This window comes from Mandrillus leucophaeus, unplaced genomic scaffold, assembly GCF_000951045.1.
Source record: "Mandrillus leucophaeus isolate KB7577 unplaced genomic scaffold, Mleu.le_1.0 Scaffold353, whole genome shotgun sequence".
In the NCBI taxonomy this organism is placed as follows: Eukaryota; Metazoa; Chordata; class Mammalia; order Primates; family Cercopithecidae; genus Mandrillus; species Mandrillus leucophaeus.
The window spans coordinates 1791167-1814021 of record NW_012103732.1 but is presented as its reverse complement, the minus strand read 5'-3'; the positions used below and the strand labels follow the sequence as shown (position 1 = coordinate 1814021).

The following is a 22855-nucleotide window of genomic DNA, read 5'->3' as shown; positions in this document are numbered from 1 at the left end:
AATATATGCAAAAGAACTGAGGGAAGGATCCTGTGACATGTTCATGGGCCTACCTGGGAGAATGGCATTTTGGTTATGGCATTTTGGAGCAGGCATTTTCAGAAAGTTGGGACATGAAGCCAGAGAAGCAGTCCAGACCTGGAAGATGAGGGGTCTTGGAGGCTAAGGTAGAGTTGGCACTTTATGTAGAAGGTTATAAATGACCATGGAGGAATTTTAAGTAGGGGGTGGCATATCATGTTTTGTGACATTCTAGTTGTAGCTGAATTGGTAGGATACAAAAGAGGATGTGGAGATCAGAGGAAGGCTGTCGTACCAATCCAGGTGAGAAGCGGCGGGGCCTAAACCAAGGCACTAGCCATGAAAGCCCAGAGCAGGGGACAGACAACACAGACATTAAGGAAATAGAATCTACAGGATTAGTGCATGAATAAACATGGAGGATGAATTAAGCAGTGGGAGGTCAAGGATAATGACCAAAGTTTCTGGTCTTGGAGACTGGTTGAATACTCATGTTATTCCACAGAGAAGGAAATATGAAATAAGGAGCAATTATAACAAGGAAGGGGAAAGAGAAACAGGAAGTAATAAAGTGTTTGGTTTCCACCATGTTGTATATGAGACACCATCAGGATATTAACTGGAATGGGCATGGAGCTCAAAGGGGAGGAAGGGAGGAGGTGTCAAGGATGCCCAGGTTTCTGGTTGGCCCACAACATAAATGACTTAGTAGCTTTGGGAAAGACTTTGTAGTTCTGGAGTGTGGCTTCATTCTTGTTAAAAATAAAAGATGCTGTCTAGCTGTCTAGGAAATAATACGTATGTTTGAAAAACTCTCATCAAAGAAAAAAATAACTGCTGGTCAGTCCAGAGAATAAAGAGGTGAATTTATATTGTATATGAATATATAAATAAAATATATGTAGAAATATTTATTTCATTATTTAATATTTGATCAATACCAAAGAAGTTTTATAATATTTGGGTAAGTTACAAAACAAGATAAGAAGACAAATATCAGCAAACCCATAACCCTATTTAGGTGTGCCAAGATTTTGCAAAGAAGATAAAACCAAACATGGTCTCTTTGTTTGTTTCTTTTTTGAGACAGAGTCTCACTCTGTCACCCAGGCTGGAGTGTAGTGGTGCAGTCTTGGCTCACTGTAACCTTGTCCTCCCAGGTTCAAACAATCATCATGCCTCAGCCTCATGAGTACCTGGGATTACACGTGTATGCCACCATGACTGGCTAATTTCAAACATGTTTTAAATGAAATATAATTCAGTTAAATTTGGTGGTATGCTGACGACACTCCTACCAACTATTTCTTCCTGCAAACCACTTACAAACCAATTATTTTATTTTTGTAAACCCTGTTCTATTTACAAGACAAAAGAGCAAATGGATTTCAAAGAAACAAAGAGATCAATGAAATTACATCAAGATATGCAATTCTTTTTGCTCTGCTAGCTTTTTGCTTACCTTCCCCTTCAATCATAAGCAGTGATTTTAGTACAAGGTCTTATTTTTCCTTGAAATGTCTCCCTTTTATGGAAAATTTCTAAAATCTATTTGGCAATCTGAGACAGAATTTGGCTAAGAGCCATGAGACTTAAATTCACCCTCCTTCTCCTGTTCCTCTTCTGTGCCTTTGCCAGGCAAATGACTAATGGACAAGCTAAGGCAGATTGATTACTGTCTTTCCACATAGAGGGACCTCTATTCCAATTAGCATTTTGGCATAAGTAAAATTAAGTTGGTTGTTTTAACATAATTGCTAGCAAACATTTTACTGCTTCATAAATCAGTCTCAACATTTAATAACTACAATGAGATTTGAATTTTACACTTTATTTCCCATGGCAATACATTGCTGTTTAAAAGTAAGTCTTCCCAATGAGACGAGGTTCTCAAAGTTGCCAGCCTGCTTTTGACACCCTGTCGTTTATTTAATAGACTAGAGGCTTGGGTGTGTCATCAGAGAGAGAGGACATATCCCCTTAGAGATTCAGATGAAGTGCAAAAAAGGAAAAGGCGAGCATGCGAAGGGCACCTTAGGGATGCATATGACTTACCATCCGTAGCAGCAGTCTGAGGTCAACTTTCTAGCCCCATTTGGCTCTTTAGGATTCCAGAACAAACCTACATGTGGGGGGAAAAAAAATATAAATTTTGTTGATTTGTGATTAAATGCAAAATCATGTTCTTTAAAGAAACATATAGTGTGTGGATATTATCGACTTTTGACCACTTAAGAGGAAACAGTCTTGGTTACAGAGGGCAGAATAAAGATCTTTTATTCCACTCCTCTTACTTGAGGCAGCTCAATGCCAGTGAAAAAGAAAAAGGAGGAAAACAAAAACTCCATCTTTAATATAATAAGGAAGTTGCTGTAGCTAGTAACCACAAACAGAACACACTTACCAAATATTGTGACATTTGGACTGATACAGTCCTTCTCAGGTTTTAAACATAATGATTTCCCACTAGTCAACAGTCATCATTTTGAGAGACATTGGCAAAATGGAATCAAGCAGCATTACTTAGAGGCTCGGGTGGGTCATCGGAAAAGACGACATGTCCCCTTAGAGATTCAGGTCAGCAACACTGAACAGCTGGGAGGTATAGCCAAAGATGCAACCATGTTCTTTATCATTCCTATCATCTAGAACCTCCCTCCTTGCCCACTTATACCTGAGAGAAACTGGCTGAAGTGCAACAGGCTGAGGAAGGAGAGAGATTTGATACTGCAAGCCTGAATAGAGGATGCAATCTACCTGCCACCAAACACACTCACTGATCCTCTGCAGGTAGCAGAAACATTCAAAGCCATAATAGTGATTGTTAGAATGCAGTCATGCATATGAATCACCTCCACTATCATCCCCAGATAGGCAGAAGACAGATAGATAGATGACAGACAGACACATAATAGATACACAAAAACATAAGCAAAAGACTAGTGAATATACTTCATGAAGGAACTACCCAGAAAAGTATAGGAAGAATTCAAACCAAAAGTTCTCCCGGTTTCAAAGAAATTAAGAATGAAAGAAAAAGAATTTTATTTTTTTAAAAAAAGGTTACTTGTGAACAGTCACATGTAATTTGGCCCTTCCAAAAGCCCCACTGAATCTATAGTAAAAAGATTTTCTCTTTAAAATATGAACGCATAAGGACTGGGGATATCAGCATGGAAGTCTTGGAACTTAGAAAGCAGATGGAAACATGAAAACTGCCTTAGCAGAATGAAGGCCAATTTTAAAGTTGTAGGATAAGCTGAGAACAACCTAACTTTATGCAACAGAATTCTCAAAAGGCTTCAGGCCCTTGCCACTAGGGAGAGGAACTGAGAGAGGCAGCGAGAGGAAGGGTCAGAAACCACTGTAGTTTATTATCAACTTGTTATTATTAACTTTCAAATTACAGGCATCTTTTACTTCGATAAAATAGATAATAATTTTCAAAGTAAGGTATAAAAAGGTTTCCCTCCAAAAGAGACTATCAGATAACAAAAGGAGATAGATAAACTGGATTGCTCAGGGATAGGTAAAAGAAAAAGTCAAGATATTATGAAGATTAATCTACCTTAGAAACTCCTAAAATAGAACAAATGCAACCAAAAATAATGAGTTATAAAAAGCAAAAACATGAGTAAACCACACTAAATGAAAAGAGATACTTTTCAATATAAAAATTATTGTAGAAAAATTGTCATATGACAGACAAGGAAAACTCATCCAACATACAACTAATAGAAGGCCCTAAAGAACAAACAGAACAAATTCTTCAAAAAAAAAATCCTGCATATAAGACAAGAAAGCATTCTTGAAATACAGATTTGAATCTATAGATTAAAAGCAAACACTGTGACCCTGGAAAAAATGATATAAGAACAATGAAACCAAGATATCCTGGTTGAAGTTGCTGAACAGCAAGGATAAAGACTCACAGAGCATCCAGGTAGACAAAGCAAGTCTCATAAAAAAAGGAAAGAAATGTCATCACCTCAGACTTCTCCACCTCAACCAATGCTAGAAAAGAATGGATTGATGTTTGTCATGTTCTGAAAGAAAGAAAAATATGTTATCTCAACTAAGTTACCTTTCAATCACAAGAGAAGTCAGGCATTCTCAAGCACTCAAGAACTTGAGAATTCTAGCACTCCTGAGCCCTGATTTTAAAATCTGGATGACAAACTCTGGCCAACCATGGAATAAATCAAAATAAGGATCTTAGAAAAGAAATCATGGTTTGAAAGGATGATCAATGAACGTCTAATCTACATATAAAGTGAACATTAAATAACCATAGGCATTCTAGTGACAGAACACAGTGCAAATGTCATAAAATTTAACATTTTTAAATTAGCAAGTTATTTTTTTAATGTTGAAGGCACAAGTATATAAACTTATTTATTTTCTCATTTTTTGGCATATGGTCAATGATAATATCTAAAGTTAGTAATATCTAAAGTTGGTATTGAGATGGTAGCTGTGACAAGTATAACAATTCCCATCTATGATAGCTTTTTATAGCTTCTTTTTTAGAAAAGAAATCTCTCTCATAGTGAAGAAATACATATCTGAAACTCAGTGGTTTCTTCATTTCTCGCTACAATTACCTTTTCTTAGGTTAAAGTAAAATTAAATGTAATATTTTAAAGTTGATGCATGTAATATAATCCCAGTATTCTAAATTATGTTTCTTCCTTCCTATCTCTATGTGTGTGTATATATATATCTATAAGGACACATACATTTTAAGTATATATGTATAATGATGAACAGAATGATAATCAAATATTCATAATGTTACTTTTTAAGCAGGATTTGGGAAGATGTTAACCGTTGTTTTTTAGGCATGATATGAAATTTTTTGTAACAGTCGTGTACTATTTTAACAGAAACAATAAAATCATTCTAAAGAAGGAGTAGGCAGAGGAACTCCTTTTGGAATATAGAGTGCAGCTTTGAAAAGCTATGAATCAATCCTTGACTTCAACATGTGGGATTAGGCTAGTGGGTGGTGGTTAGGGGAGGTGAGAATGAATAGGCGGCAACTCTCGAGATGAGTAAATAAATCCTAGCTGCTAATCTTATGTGGGTGCTCCCCCTGTGTCAGGCACTGGCTATATGCTTTGCATGCATCGCCTCCTTCCATCCCTAAATAACCTACAAAGTAACACTATTCAGGACAGCCACTTACAGTTTTGAAGGCTGAGCACGCCAGGAGACACTATTTGCATTGTCAACCATGTGTTTCTGGCACCCCCGGAGTTGTGTGGTAGACAAGTTGTGCAACTGTATGCAGTGACCATGGCATCATTACCCCTTTGTTTCAGATGAGGAAAACTGAAACCCGTAGGCATTAAGAAGCTTGTCCCAGATCATAAACCTAGGAAGTAGCAGAAGCATGGTCTATCTGACACCAGAAACCACATTTTTAACCAGTGGCCTCCACTGCACAGACCCTGCTGTCCCTGAAGGTGGGAAACAAGAGAAGGATGGAAGGGAGATGGCAGGAAGTAGTGGTAGCAGCAGCCGCCACTCCTGAGTAGTTTTTGGGGCTCTTAATACGGACTCAAATCAGGACATTCTAACTAACCAACAATAGAGGTGCCATTCTGACAATGACAGTTCGTATATGCAAAAGTGCAAAACATCTTTTGATCAGGAATGTTGTGCCTACCATCCTGCTCCCATTCTTGATCACACTAATTCCTAGTTTTTTCTCCCAGCAGCCTCTTCGCCTCCACCACAGTCATCTTTAAGGGTGATACTAAAGGGATACCTTCAGGATCTTTTTAAAGAAATGCTCAGGCAAAATTACCATCTTAACTCACCTTTGCCTCAAATCTTTTGCACCAAAAACTTTAAGGAAAAAAGATTCATTCTGGGATCCTAAAAATGTTGAAGTCATAAAGCAAACAATATTTATATCACTTAGCATAATAATATGAAAATGTATTTCCTAATTAATATTATTTGATGACAGTCAAAACAGTTATTTTATAAAATGACAAATATCAAAATAATCCTGATAACTCAGATATACAAAAGATAAAGTCGTTCAGTGCTCTTCAACCTATCCTTCACGCATATATGAAAGTATACAGAAACTGACCATTAATACACTGTACAACCTGCTCTCTCCCAAGAGAGTCAAGGGCAATGGTTGTGAGGGTGTGGTTCTGTGTGTTATCTTCCCTAACATACTGGGAAGATAATCTTCAGCTCACCTCACTAGCTCCTTCTGACCAGAATTCCTTCCGTAAATTATCACATGCAACTTTATGGACCAAAGCTTCATTCATATGTTAGTGCGAATTGGTTTTGTCTTAACATGGCAATGCCTGACTGAGACCATTTAAGGAACAGGAGTTTTGTTTGAGGCTAAAAGGGTGAGAAATTGGAGAAGATGGATTGGAAGATTTTGGGTTGCTGGGACACCTTTTCTTGCCAAAGGAGAATTGACAGTCCGGGGGCCAAGAAAAGCGGATAAAGAGAGGAAAATGGATTTAGAACATGATATAAAAGTGGAACAAATTTTAATTTTGCCTAACCATAGGCAGCAGCCTGTATTTCCAAAACATCAAAATTTGCTATAACTCCCTATGACTAAGTTAATATCAAGCTGAAAATGTAAAATTTCCCTCAACTTACCACAATATCCCCATCTAAACTATTTCAAGTTGGTGCTCTAGTTTGAGCCAATGCATTCAACCTGGTTTCTCTCTCATCAGAAGGAGAAGAGAAAAATGAAGAGATTCCTGAATACATTCCAGTATCTACCCACTCATTCTTCAAATGACTTTAGAACTTTGGCCATCAAATGAATGTGCAGTGTCTACCCTAGTATTACAAATATTATAAAGATATTGATCTCACACCAATTTCCATCTTGCCATTAGATGTGATTCAAGCATCGTGAAGCTTTCTGGAGACATTCACTTCTTCAGGCAAGAGTACCGGCAAATTGAGAAAGCCATTCAAGAATTCATGCCCGCCCTGGAAACCCTTTCCAAGAATTTGGATATGAAGGTAACTGAAAATAGATGGGACTCATATTATGTGTTACTGCCAGAAGTAAGATCATTATAGCTTATCAAAATGCCCAATCAGGTGGTAATTTTTTAAGAGAACTCTTTTCTTCCAAAGGGTGTACTTCTGACAGCTCACTCATGTACACTGTGGGAACAGTCAATTCAATCAACAAATGTTTAATGAATTGTCTGCTGTGTTCCAACACAGTCATCTACTCTAAGCATACACTGCTTGAGTCCACCATTGCTGTTATTGTTTTACTCTCTGGAAGTAGTAAAATGATTTTTACTCAAAGACTATGGAACCAAGGAATATAAACAAAAGAATTTCCTATGGAAGCTGTTATTATTAAAAGTCCAACATAAATGTGAATTGTTCATGTTACATCCCTGCTTAAAGCCCTGCAATGGGTTGTATCTCTTACAAAATAACATGTAAGTCCTTTGGTTGGTCTGGATTTTAAAGACCATCTCTAGACTGACTGTGCTCCTTGACTCACCCTTTATGTCCAGTGATGCTGAGCTCCCTGTAGGTAGGTCCCCACTCACACCAAGATATTACACGTCTTCCCCTAGTTCGTGCTCTTTTCTACCTGAAGTGTCTCTTTTTCATCTTCCCAGTCAATGGTTTCACTAAAGTGCAGCCCAATGCCAAGTTTTCTGTGCTCCACTTTGTCACATGTCTTATGCAAAACAATCACTTCTCTTCTCCTCTGAAGTCATCTGGGCAGAGCAAAGTAGAAATCCTCTGGAAATTGGGAATATGAAAGTTTGGCATTTGATTATTTGTTGGTGGGAGCCAGTTAGTCCAGAGCAGGTGTTACTGAGCACATAGTTTCCTCTAGTCTCATCTGTCATCTGGCTTTCCTTATCTACCTCTTACCCATCTTATCAGGCCCAATAATTTTTAAACTCTCTTTGTTTTTCAAGGTACTCAATCATATCAACAACATATTGAAAAAAAAAAAAGAATGCTGTTTCCAAGTTACATGGTTTGGTATATAAATCTATTAAATATATTTATAGTTTTTATATTTTCCTGTATCATTATTTATATTTTACTTACTTGACCAGTAAAGAGTCAAGAAAAGTCATTTAAAATCACTAATGTATTGTTACTTTTTTGCTCAATATATAAATATTCACAGCTCTCTATTTTCACAATGAGTTTTACTCTTCATTTATAAAGATGACCATCTTTGTCCCATTTATAATGTGTTTTGCTTTAAGTGATATTTTACCTAACGTTAATATTGCTCTGCTGCTTTCTTTTCCTTTGCCTTTACCTATAATTTCTCTTTATAATAAATTGCCTATTATTTTATTTCAAACATTTCCATCTTTAGCCTGTTTTAAGTGTATCTTTCTCCTGTAAATAGCCACTCAAGGACTGTTGGTTGCCCACCCAACACTTAACTATTCAAATCCTTCCACTATTCCCCTCTTTCTTTCATAAGAACTCATTTTATTAAATGCCCATTCTCCTCCATATGACCACCTTTATTAGCAGCTGAATTCTGTTTGACCAAAGCCAATCATGTAGTTTCATTCTCCTTAGAAGTGACTACTTTAGGCATGATTACGGATTGCAATTCTGCGTCTATTTTTTAATCCAGTTCTTTTACATAAAGGAACTTTCTCAATGTTTCTGGCAATTTGGAAGGTGCTCTAATCTTAAATTCTAAAACTAGAATTTGTTTTTTTCCTATCCTTAAATGCCCTAAGTCATTTCACTTGGGATTCATTTGTGTTCATGTCAGAATACTATCTGGAAATCTTGGGCCAGTCATGTGTGTTTTCCTCGGAGCCTGATTGTGTATTTAAACATTTATTCAATACGTATTTGTTGATCATTTACCATTGATCACCTAATGTGCACTGAGGATATGGTGGCAGTAGCATACCATATCTTGTATTGTAACTGGGGAGACAATAGAGAAGTAAAGATATAATCAAATTAACAGATTAATAAACAAACTAATGGAAATAGCATGTTTTTGTTATATCATTAGATGGCCTATGATCAAAAAGAATATTCTACACAACAGAATGGAACACTCCCTATTATTCTTTCCTTGAAGATAGCATAACTATAATACTCATTTGAACACAAGGCATTTTCAAGTGCAATCATGCTTTACGTTCAAATCTGTTTCCCGGCTCCTGAAAGGAATAAAGTATATTAATGTGAATGCTGGTGGTTTTGTTCATATGCACACAAAAAACCCTCTTGTACTTTGACTAGGTGATGCAGCTCTTAGGAAAGATAGAGACTGCCAGTTCTGAGCAATCCTCAAAGTTAAAGATGGTCCAGGGGGATTATCGCCACGAAATGAACCTTTTGGAATTCAAGTAAGTGAATAGAAGATTTTTAATTCTGTTAAGTGCATTCCAAAGAGTTTTGACTAATGAAGCATTAGCATGAAATAAAAACCTATCCCAGGAATTTGAACCTGGCCAAGAAATAAAGCAGTGAACTAACACAGAGAATATTCTACACTAATTTATACATTATTTATAATCAAAGAATTATGAAGATTAATCTTGTCATTCACTTTGATTGCACAATGTCTCAACTGAATTGACACAAATCATTTTTGCCCTTCCTGTAATTTTTACTTATTATCAATTTTATATTAAAATGTCTCAAAGTAAAGCACTATGGAAAATAATTTCATTCCTCAAGATTATCAAATATTTTTAAAAATGATTTTGATACACAAGCTTTTCCTTTAAGATTCTTTCTAAGGTCCTCTATTTACTCCTTTACATTATTTCTTTTTAAGACTGGTCTCTACCCCATCTTAAACTGAATTTTTTCCTCCACTCAATGGAGAAAGCAGTAAAGGAGACAGGGCTCTACAAATGTTCAAATTACTTGCTTCCTTATTATCAAATCTCTCTTTAAAAAAAAAAAAAAATCATCATTTCCCAGGGTCATGGTGCAGGCAGAGGGAAATTCTAGTCACTTGGATACTATCTACTGTCCCTTACACTCTTATTCTTTTTCCTCTATGTCTCATGCCATTTGGGTTTAATGCCTTGGTCAAATCCAGTATCCTGATAATACTCTACTTTCTCCATTTTTTCCCGTCTGTACTATATTTTATTAAATCAAAGTGCCACTGAATATAACATGCACCATTATAATTTTGTACCTGTAAGACATGAAGCTAACAATTAAACCACAGCATATCATCATTTTAAGATAGCTCTTGATTTTGGAGATGCTAAAATGTGAAATATGTGTGTCTTACAAGTTGATGTAAAACAATTTTCCTCACTAAAATTTGGAGTAGTTGTCGAGTAAATAGAAAATACCCATGTTCTTCATATTCTAAGAAAGCATTCCTACTTTCTTAAATTCTAGCACAATGAGGGTATTCAGTGACTAGCTGTGTGATACTAGATCTAATACCTTTAGCTTGGAATTAAGACAAAGAAAACTGTCCAAAGGAAAAGTAGAAAAGTAATCTGTTTCTAGATATACAGATTAAGAATTGATTGTATAGGGAAGGGATGGGATTTATAAACTGAAATGGGATGAGGTATATTAACAAGTGGAAAACAGAGAAAAAGGAAATGTTTGAGATCCAGGGTTAACTGCTTCATTACTGATGATGCTTATTTTTTCTGTTTGGTACTGTGGGAATTTGGCTTATGGAAAGTCATCTGAGTAGTTAAATCCGAATCTGGACACTTTTATAACAGTGTAAACTTGAATCTTTTTCTCACTTTAAGTAGTGAAGTCTTAACATTTCAGTAGTATTATAGTAGGTGACAGTGAATCTATAAAGCACGCTTTTCCCCAGGCAAATAATTCTAATAATTCATTTTTACACAACTGACTTTTATATTTAAATTTTCTCCGGTTTTAAAAATTAAAAATATGCATTAATTGTAAAAACAACAACAACAACAACAGTGAAAAAAGAGGTCAGCATATCAGCCTTCTGTTGTAATCAATACCAGGGATGTAGCCATCCTCAATTTCCTGCTTGTTAATATAAATATATAACAGAAAGGATATGTATGTATTACATGTATAGAGGAAGCATGGGTTTTAAAAATAATTTCTATACATATTACTCAATTCTTTGATTTTTCTAGTACATACTGGATATCTCTCCAAATCAGTAAATATTCTAACATTTTTGTAGCTGTACAATCTTTTAACTTATATATGTGCCATAATTAATTCAACCATGTATCTTATTGCTGAATGGATTATGTTTAGTTTATGATCATCACAAAAAACAAAAAAATGTAGTATGTGTATATCTTTAGATATCCTTAAATACTGGCACTTTTATTTTCTATAGGCAAGCTTGCTAGGTTAAAGAGTATATATATATATATATATATATATTTAATTTCATAAATTTCTTTTTTAAAATGTTGTAGGGTTTTACACTTCCACCACAATGTATGAGAAGACCTTTCTCTACATTTTAACCAATGATGAATGTGTTCTCTTTTTAATACTGGCCAAAGGATGAAAAAAGCATCTGTTTTAATTTGCATTCCCTTTTACTATTTGAATTTTCTGTGAATTGCCCATTATTATTTATCAAATTTTGTATTGGGATTTTTGTCATTTTCTTATCAATGTGTAGGATTCTTTCACATTAGAGATATTAACCATTTGACTGAGATATGTATTGAAAATGTATTTTGCTCAAAGAGAAAGAAAGACAGGGTTTTTTTGTTTTTGTTTTTGTTTTTTCCAGAGCACTTCTGTTTCAATCTAGTGTACTGGATTTAGTTTTTAACAAGGTTAACTTTGAACAAAAATAAGAATAAGTAGTTCTACTACTTAAAAAAAACGTAAATTGTCGCTAATGTTAGGATTTTGAGGTACATATAAATTTAAAAATAAAGTAGATAATGTGTAGAATTTGCTTTTTTTTAAGAAAGAAATTTCTCTGAATAAAGAGATTAACTTTTAAATAAAAGTGTTTTAATAACATTAAAGGTTAAGTTTAGTCAGGCACGGTGGCACACACCTGTAGTCCCAGCTACCTAGGAGGCTGAGGCAAGGAGGATCACTTAAGCCCAGGAGTTTGGGTCACGATGAGCTATCATTGCACCACTGCATGCCAGTCTGGGTGACAGAGCAAGACCCAGTCTCTAAAAAAGTCTTTTAGCAAGGTTAAGGTTAACCTTTGTTTGGCTTGAAGACCAGAAAATTAGACACTACAAGATTGAAGACAGGTAATTTAAGAAACATCCACAGCAGTGACTGGTCCAAGTTCTTTGAAAAGTGTCTCAGAGATGTTGACTGTCCTTTCAAGATCAACAAGAAGCTATTGACTGGTTTCTTTAGCTGTTAGGCTTGAATATGGAGATAATGCTGGAAAATACAAGGACTTACTACCTGATTATGCAAAAACTGCTGACAATGCAACTAAAAATGCAGAACCGTTGATCAATTTGCACGTAAATAATCCTGATGTTAAGGCTGGTGTGAAGGCTAACCTGCTTCAGATACAATGTCATGATGATTACCTGGTAATGCTTAAGGCAATTCGAATTTTGGCTCAGGAGCACCTGACACAGGGTGCAGTTGCTAAGGCAAATCAAACAAAAGAGGGTTTGCCTGTTGCTTTAAACAAAATATTATTGGTTTTGATGCAGGAGATGCAGTTCTTAATGTAGCTGCTCAAATTCTGCAATTGCTGCATATAGAAGAGCTCAGAGAGCTACAGACAAAAATTAATGAAGCCATAGTAGCTGTTCAGACAATTATTGCTGATCCAAGGACAGACCACAGATTGGGAGAAGTTGGAAGATGAACACTTTAGGACTTCAGCTTCTCACCTATTTAGTACAACTGGGAACCATGTACACTTCTGGCATGTTTGGAAATCAAACGTCACATTTTGGGGGAGGAATCCCAGAAAAGTGACTATGTTCTAGTGCTTTTTTTCCTAATAAAGTTTAGGAAAGTAGGAAAAAAAGAGCAGAGCTGCTGCAGGCCAGGTCCACCTTCACTCAGGGTACCTCTGTGGTTACCAGATGTCAATCATGGAAAATGACCCAGGTACCTTGAGGGTGGGAAAGAAGAGAAGAGCAATACTGAAAAGGTTTCCCCGTGCCACACCTACTCGCAGGTGTCTTGACAAGGAATCCAGGAGCAAATGCCTTCAAAACGCCGAGGTAATTCCATCTCCACCGCCATCCTCATTAGTAAATTGAAATCCAAGACGATGGCTTTCATGTCACCTCACTTGCCAAGATACAATCAAAACCTGTTAAGGCAGGTTGTCAAAATGATACCAGTGGCCAAAACATACAAAGAACCTTGGCTTCCATAGCCACCATTCCTGGCGGCTGAGCACCAGAAACAGCAGCTGAGACGCCTCAAAGTTGACATGCGCATTTTTCAAAATTAAAACTATGCATCTGGCCGGGCTTGATGGCTCATGCCTGTAATCCCAGCACTTTGGGAGGCCAAGGCAGGCGGATCAAGAGGTCAAGAGATGGAGAGCATCCTGGCCAACATGGTGAAACCCCGCCTCTCCTAAAAATACAAAAATTAGCCGGGTGTGGTGGCGCGCGCCTATTGTCTCACCTACTCAGAAGGCTGAGGCAGAGAATCATTTGAACCCGGGAGGTGGAGGTTGCAGTGAGCAGAGATCATGCCACACCGCACTCCAGCCTTGCAACAGAGTGAGACTCTGTATCTAAATAAATAAATAAACTATGTCTGCAAATTTAAAAAAAAAAAAGGTTAAATAGGCAATCTTCCCATTTAGAAACATTTACAAATTCAAGTTTAATGGTCAACTAAACTTACATTGAACTTAAAAGCTACAATGTTTTCTGACGGTTTTCCAGTGAATTGCTGGGATTTGGGCACTCATCACTGGATCCGACAAAGACATACATTGAACCCCTCCACTGTTCCTCTTCCTCAGAAGGATCATCCTCAGAGCTTCTGCTAAGTAATGTCCTAAGCCAACTACTTAGTGCTTACATAGCAAGAGTCTTGGCCATCAGGAAATAAAGCTGTCTTTTAACAAGGGTTTGGCAGGGGCAGCCCTTAATAGTCACTCCCTAGATAGCTCTTACTGCTGATGCTTGTTTAGTAGACAGTGATTTATAAGAAAAGAAAAAGTATTTGGTCAACAAAGCAAATGCATAGACTCAAATAATATCATCCAACTTTGAAAACACTACCACAATAGAAAGTTAAAAATTACCCAGTGCACAGATAGGTCACATTCACCTTTGTATCTTTAGCACCCAGCACATTGAAACAGAAGTAGACGCCAGTGAATGAATGAATGATTTTTGAGCACCTATATTATGTACATTGTGTTTTAGAATATCCAAACATAATCCTTGCCACTTATAGTTGGGAAGAAAAAACGTAAGTGAATAGCTAAACACAGGAAAAGCAAAAGTTAAGACAATGTTAAATGTGATGATATATCAATAGGCAGAAATAATAAATATAGTAATTGTCATTAATGAATGCCTACCAACCACTAGCGCTACAGATACTCAATGTACCCGGCTCTGCAGGGTAGCTCTTATTTATCCCTATCTTAAAGATGAGGATATCTACAACCATGGAGATTAATTTGCCCAAAATCACACAGCTAGAAAGTGTCTGATTCTAAAGCTCAAATTGTTTTGATCAATTCATGATGTCTCCATCTCACAATTCTATCTATTGAAAACTAATTCTACCACAGAAATTTTAAAAATGGAAAGACCACATTGACTTGGGTGGCTGGGAAACAGGCTATGAATGTATTGGGATTTAAACAATTTGGAATATCCAAGAAAGTCTTTCTATCAGAGTAGAGGCAGAATTGATTTTTAGTGTCACTAATTAGAAATCATAAAACATTAAGAAGAAATTAGTTTGAGAGTTCTATCTGTAGGTATAAAGTTAGTAGAAAAACAGTATTTCTTGGAACTAATTTTTGGTTTCTGATGTGAAACTTAGAATCTTAGACTCAATCTCTAAAATAAAATAGCATATGGTCTGTCTTAAGCTCTTTTTCAAATATGATTACAAAAAACTGAAAATATCTTCTGTTTATCAGCAAATGAAAGGCCACTAATTCTTTTTACATTCACAGTTGGTCAAAGCCCTATCTAAGTTCTTGAGAGGCTGCCAGCAGTAATAGTTTCCAAGAATTCAAAATCTTGGAAAAGTTCATTCAATAGATTTTTTTAACACAAGACACTGGTTTTGGGACATAAGTGCACTGGCAAAACTGGCCTAGGATAGAGCTACATCCTCATTTCTGTACGTCATCCATGACCAAGGAAGGCAGACCCTGGCTGCCTTCACCACTAATCCTTCACTGCAGCTCTCTTCCTTGTGCTCTGCTGTGTCTGTAGATCTTCACTCAGCTTTCCTTCACTCTTTTGTAACTTTCTCCCTTGCAATTGCTCTCGGTGTATATTTTAATTTGATTAAATCAGCATAAACACTTAAAAACAAAAACATAAAAACAACCAATAGCCCTCATCATCCTAGTGAGGTCTCTAGCTATAATTTAAATGTCTGACTTTTGTGTTTTGAGGAAAAGGAAAGAAAAAGCTCTATCTAATTACCTATCTATCTACATCTAATAGAAATGCTCTTACACCTATTGAAATAGAAGATTTGGGATCTAAAATGTGAATGTCATCTAAGATAGATTCATACTGTTGACATTTTAACTAAGTTCTGTAATTAATAGATTATGGCAAATCATGTCTATTATGTCTGGGAAAATCCTATGCAAAGAAAAAGAGTTATACAAACCTTTATTTTACTTATTCTTTTCATCTCTCAAGGAGATTGCTGTTTCAAAAATGCTTTCAAATTTTAATAAACTACCAACAGAGTCCAACTTCTGAGTGTTACTAGGAAAATTAATTCTCAATTGCAAGCAAATCTCATAATAAAAGGATCATAAGTAGTAATTCATTCTTTATGGCTTTAATTTCAGAATTTTAATTACTGATATGCCCTTCCAGAGATACTACATGGGCATAGTTAATGGTTCCTTGGTTTTCAGAGGGAAGTTAATATTGTATCAGTGATAAAAGAGTAAATGCTCTCATTTCTTTGTTATACAGTAAAGGTGAGCACTGAAGGCTGGATTCTCAATTGTAAAGCTATCTCTTGATTATCTGGGTATTTACTGGCCCCCTAAACTATGACTATTAATTAATACTTCCACCAGAGGCAGGGAAAGGAATATGAAAACCAAAATAGACTAGATTTCTAAATAAATTCACAAATCTATGATTTGTTATTTGTCAGCAATGCTAATAAAAGATACTTAATGAGAAAGAATGATCCATTTGTTCATTTAGCCAACTATTTATTGAACACTCATTATATTCCAGGCATTGTTCTCAGCCATAAACAATGCAAAATTCTTGCTTTCATGGAGCTTAAGTTTCAGTGGAGGAGATAGAACACAAATTAGTGTATGTCAGATGGTGATGAGAATTTTGGAGAAAAATTAAGTAGGGTAAGAGAATAGGAAGTTTCAAATAAGGAGAAAGAGTTCTATTTTTTAAGGTGGTGTATGAATGTAAATCTGAATGAAATGAGGGCAGGAGCCAATAGATATTCTGAGGAAGAGTATTCCAGATAGATAAAACAATTGGCTAAAATAAGGGAGTCTACATATTCAGTGGGTGGGTTTATTTGTCTGAGATCCAATAGCTGTTAACCAATAGCACAGGTGATTGGGAATCATAAGTAGACTAAAGAACACAAATAGAAGCCAACTCCGTCGTCTGCAGCGTTGAGGTACTCAACAGTCAATCAAGATATGCCTCATATCTATGTGAAAAATATCACTCTGTGTCAAAAATAATGAGAGAATTCAGAGGACGAAGATCAGAATTTAGCTATTAGACTGTAACTAATACAACTATTGGAAAATGAACTTACATTTCCCATTCCTTGGTTTCATCGAGTCAGGTTTTCTCAACCTTGGCACTATGGGTATTTTGGCTGGATCATTCTTTGTTGTGGGCCTCTCCTATGCATTAAGATGTTTCTCAGCATCCCTAGTGTCTACCCACTAGATGCCAGTAACATCTCTCAGTTGTGACAACCAAAATTGTCTCCAGACATTACCAAATTTCCCCTGGGGGCGAGAAGGTGGGAGGGGGCAATTGCCTCCAGTTGAGAGCCATTAGCCTAAAAGCAGTGATTTCACAGAACTTGTATTTTCTAACAATTAGCCCAAACACTTTTTCCAAAGAGAAAGAGAGGCATGTACATGCAGTGTATGTCCAGGATGATTTAATCATTAATTTCCAATGATAAACATCACAAACTAAATTATATGCATATAATTTTGTCTGAAAACATCAGAGCAATTATTAATTTAACAGTCTGTACCATACATTGTAAAACAGTCTGAATACTTTCAATAACAAACATTGTTCTTGCCAATCTAAAAGTTTTACCTATTCTAAAAGGGAATTTGAAGCCGACATCTTATCACGAGCAAGTCGTATGCAGAAAACACACAGAAACCACTCACAAGTCCCCATCCCTCATCCTACCTCTTCCCAGTCCCATACCTGATTTAATTCAGATTGGAATCCCCTCTCTCCTCAAACCCGCAGCCACTCTACAGTGACTTTTCAACTGATGATATATGATTCCAACCCTTTTATCCACTTCCATTTTTAAAAATCCTTCATTCTCTGTTAATACTTCTATGGTGCAGCATCTTGACAGGTCCCATAGGTCCCTTCCTGTACCTCTATTACTTCTGTTTTTGCCCCACATGAGTAATTCAGGGCCTCTTTAAATGCCCCCTATAAAAAATCCACTCACATAGACTCATTGGTAGCAATGGGGACTTCATGGAAGATTTTGCCTGAGACAAAGGCAACATAAAGTCCCCCTTGGCGCATTTCCCAGGTTCTTTGGGGGCTTTCTCCCTCCACTTTCCTGCCTCTGACCTTTCTCTCCTCTGCTAGACAGTGCAGGTCCTCTCTGCCCCTGCTCCTCTCCCAGTCACATACTGGCACTTAGCAGGAGTCAGCAAACTGTCACCCTTAGCCACATCTACCCACAGCTAAGAATGGTTTCTATGCATTCTAATAATTAAAGAACTATATTTCATGACATGTGAGTATTACATAAAGTTTGATTAGACTATAACCATACTCATTTCTTTACATACTATCTGTGGCTGCTTTCCCACTGCAATGGAGCATTGAGTGGTTGCAACAGAAAACATATGGCCCACAATGCCTAAAATATTTACTATCTGGCCTTTGACAGACAACTCCTAGCATGAGTAATAGTCCCCACCCCAAGTGAACTTATCAAAGTATTTCCTCCACACACAACCAGTGAGCCCCAGGCCATGAGAGCAATTCTGCATGGATAACGCTACATTTCAGTGTGGCTGTGGTTAGTTCCTAGCCGACAGTGCTCCTGTCATGTGTGTATGTATTTTAGGGTATGCAGAGGAGGTGTTAACAGTAGCTGGACTGAACTCAAGCTCAGGGCAGGAACCCAGAGTGTACTTACCTTGCCTCTGCACCTCCCATTATCACCCCACAAATACTTGGCTAGGCACATTGAGTCTTATCACCTCAAAAAACTGCAGACTTTTTCAACACTAATTTTTTATGTTTAAATTCACTTATTAAAATGAAACAAAACATTTTTTCCCTTAGATTTAATTCACTTTCAAGTAATCTGTATGAAGAAGTTGAGAATAATAAAAAATGGACAGAAAACCAATTTCTCAAATATAGAAAAGACCACCTGGGCCATATAAATGAATGTCTGAAGGTCCTACAGGAGAAACTGGTGAGGAGTTCTGTTATTTTGTGAAGTAAACACCTGCATGGTCCTTGTTAGCAGGGAGTAAAGGTCTGGGAGGTTGCACTTCTACATTTATGGTAATCTTCACTGCTTCAGTCACTTTGTTTTTAAGCACCACAATAGGAGCCCAGGGGCCTGTCTTCTGGTCCTGTTTGCTACTCCCCAACTCTGCAAACCTGTCTTTCTCAGAGTGTGCTCTACCCATATCAAAAGAATCTGAAGAGATTTAAAAAAAAAAAATACAGGCCTGTAATCCCAGCACTTTGGGAGGCCGAGACGGGCGGATCACGAGGTCAGGAGATGGAGACCATCCTGGCTAACACGGTGAAACCCCGTCTCTACTAAAAAATACAAAAAACTAGCCGGGCGACGTGGCGGGCACCTGTAGTCCCAGCTACTCGGGAGGCTGAGGCAGGAGAAAGGCGTAAACCCAGGAGGCGGAGCTTGTAGTGAGCCGAGATTCGGCCACTGCACTCCAGCCTGGGCGACAGAGCGAGACTCCGTCTCAAAAAACAAAACAAAACAAAACAAAACCAGATTGCCACCCCAGCCCTAGGGAATCTGACTCTCTAGGGGCCTCCCCTGGGCATCAGTGGTTATAGGCACACTCCCCGGGTGATGGGCAGACAAATCATTTGACTTTTCTGGAGATCTGTTAGTAGATTAAAGGTTTCCAAAACTCCTTTTTCAGATCAGACCATGTAAAGACAGCGCCAAGCTTTGGGGTGAGGCTACCAAGGTACATGAGAAATATACTTATTTCAAGAGTCCCCTGTTCCACTGCAACCATCACATCTTACCCAATAGGAAGGGCAGCACAGCGCCATCACTGTGGTCAATGGCTGCCAGTCCTGCAGTTGACTAAAGATGTTTTGAGAACTTAGGTAGAGAGACTTCAGGCAGAGGCAGCTCAGGAAATAATGTCCCCAGCTCCAACCTGAGTTTGTAAATAGCTGATAGAGTTACAAAGGAGTCCAAGAGTTGGAGATGAACAAAGCTTTATCGCTGGTAAGGCTATTGAAGTATGTGTGGTGAGATCGCAGTTGCCAAGTGGGGCTGCTAGCTCTTCACTCCTGAATTAGGCAGATTCCTTTACCAGTTATAGGCGGCACTAGGTAACCATGGGGTCATCGTGCAGGCAGAAACCTCCCACCATAAGGAACACAGAGACTGGAATCCACCAACTCTTATTCCTGAGGTAGATGGGGCCAAAGAGAGGAGAACCAAAGGGGTCATACCTGCCATGCCCAGCTCCTGCTCCCAGATTCCCTGTGGAGAAGTGAGGAGAAAAGCGGCTGATTATCCTAAGGCTGCCTCTGCAGTCCCTACCTTGGTTGCACATTAGAATCACCTGGAGAGTGCTTAAATCCTATCAGTTCTTGAGCTCCATCACAGACCAATTAAATCAGAATTTCTGGGCGTGGGGTATGGTCCAGGTGATTCTAGTAAATGACTGGAATGACGAATCACTATTCTAGCTGAAGTCTATCCACATGGAGGTATAAAATTCGAAGGAGGATGTGCAAGGAGCTCAGGAAAAGCGGTATCTAAAATATCTTTGAATATTAGACTAAAATGCCAAATTCTCAAGGAATTTGGGCCACACTACAGCTCTTTTCTTTTATTCCATAACATGTTGAATTCCAGAAACTACAAATGAACAGGGCCAAAGGGATTAACTCTTATACTTATGAACACAGTTTTAGATACAAAGGAACTTGGTTTGAATTTTCATGCTCAGCATGGAAAAATGAATGTTAAAAACATTTTCTCTAAGCTGAAGGATAAATCCATGTACGTTTCAGAAGTTTTATCCCATAATCTCTTTTACAGGAAAAGTCTGAAAATAAAATGGAAGAAAAACTGCTGCAGCTTTCAAGCAAAGTAGAGAATTTCATTAACACAGAGAAACAGGAAACACAACTAAGTAAAGTAAAGCAAATGGAAAATAAATTGTCCAAAAAGATGGAACAAATGGAAAAGCAGATCCGGGGTGAATTAGAGACAATGCAGAATGAATATCAATCAGGTAGACTATCTGTCCTTTCCTGTTCAATCCCTCAGTCTTCCACTTTGAGCTAATGGTCAGGGATCAATCTTGTCATCAGTGACATCGTTACGTATTTAATCCACTTTTCTAAATATCCTATAGAATATGAGTATTATACTGGAAGGCATATAAATAAATTAACTTTCTTCACTCATACTTGGAATGTCACAGGCCTGCCATTGGCGTGAGATTTTTTTTTTTTTTTTTTTAACTAAGATCATAGAATCACGGAATTGTCAGACTTGGAAAATCCTTGGAGATACCCAAGACGTGACTTGTGGGTATGTTATGAAATTAAGAGCCTAAATCAAATGTCCTTCTCATTCAACTACAAGTAATGAGCTTGGACAGATGTCAGACTGGAGACCTGACCTTTAGAAGTGAGAAAGAGGGATGAATTAGTAGAGTCCAGTATAATGACTGCTTTTCTTTTAAAGAAGCTAATGGCAGCAGTGTCAAGCTGAGCTAACATCAAAGAGGATTAATTTGAAAGGCTCTTCTAATTTGTCAAAGGGAAGGACATGGGATAGGTGCTGTGGAGCAGCCATCTGCCTTGAGTCATAATTCTGAGAGAATTACCAGGGCTCAGAAGAATTTCTTTACTAGAGAAAGTCCCAAGTAATTTTTTTTCTTTTTTCTTCTAGATCTCAGAAAAATTCATGTGTAAATTCTACCAAATTTGGTCCTGTAGAGAGATACGTTGGAGGTGCCTTGGGAGGACATGATGGTCTCAATCTGCCAGATGTTCCTGGCATATAAGTAGAATTTGCTGCCTGGAAGTTCAACCTTCACAATATACCCCTCCCACCGTCATATCAAAATAATGAATTATCTGGCCAGGAATCATGTCCCAAACTTAACTGGCCCTTCTTTTAAAGGCCCTGCTTTCTGTTTAACTATCAGAGGTTTAATTGTACCTATTCCATTAGTAAAACTTCATTCCATTAGTGAACTGAAAAGGAATTTACCATCTGCAAGTTCTTTCATTTTACTAACGAGGAGGAGTTCTATAAAGTGGGAACTTGAAATTAACGGTTTGCTGCTTTATGCCTTTAATAAAAATGTGTTGAGAAACGACTATGTGAAAGGCCCCAGTGAATAACAAATGGGTTGTGCCCTAAGACCTTGAGGTTTGATAGGTCTGTGGTCATGAGTGACTAGACGTAAGAGATATACAAAGTGCCAGGAGGGAGGAGGGCAGCAGGGGGCTGCTCTGAGGTCCCTCAAATGGGCTACTTTCAGAGAAGTTTTAAAATCTCCTCTGGGATCTTTACCTTCAATTTGGTAACAAGACTGAAAAAAAAAAAAATCACACAAATCTCTTGTCAAAGCATACGGAAAGAATAAAATATTTTAAATTTCTCTCTTGCAATATAGAATTATGCAATGTATTTGCGGAGAGGAGGAGAAAAATAATTAATTTCACAATGAAACCAGATAACCAGATATAAGTTGAAACACTATTGTGAATGAATCTTCATGACATACAAGAAACAGATTATGTACAATTTTTGGCTGGTTTTAATAGAATTTAATGCCCTTTGAATTAAATAATAATCAATTATGGTAGGACTGCCAATTAGCAACTTTTTTAAAAAAAAAGTTTTTTTAAAAAAAAAAAGTTCTAATGCATTGTTTAAGTGTACCTATTCTTTTACCCTCTTACAGGATTTAAATCAATTCATGACTCTCTCAGCTCTCTCCAACAAATACAGAAAACAAAGATGGATTTAGAGAAATGTAAAGTACAGAAAGACCTGAAGAAATTACAGCGTAAGATAGTGGAACTCCAGGAAGTATAAACCTTTTCAGTCATCTTCTTTTTCACCAGCCAATGGAGTGATTTGTTGGGAAAAGTTCTGAAGAAGAAAGTTACTATCTCTGGGATGTTTACTGCTTCTAATGTCTCCTTTTAAGGAGATGAATGTACCAGAAAAA

The 22855-nt window shown here is 37.2% G+C and overlaps 1 protein-coding gene across 1 annotated transcript in view; it reads left to right on the top strand.

Moving 5' to 3' along the window:
• The window catches only part of FAM81B (family with sequence similarity 81, member B), a 51211-nt gene extending 28356 nt beyond the window's left edge, over window positions 1-22855 (top strand). Inside the window, exons 6-10 of the mRNA XM_011989440.1 lie at window positions 6915-7044; window positions 9292-9398; window positions 18717-18852; window positions 20701-20896; window positions 22586-22855. Coding sequence (XP_011844830.1) covers window positions 6915-7044; window positions 9292-9398; window positions 18717-18852; window positions 20701-20896; window positions 22586-22719 — 703 coding nt within the window. The 3' untranslated portion in view covers window positions 22720-22855. The remainder of the gene's footprint in view (window positions 1-6914; window positions 7045-9291; window positions 9399-18716; window positions 18853-20700; window positions 20897-22585) is intronic.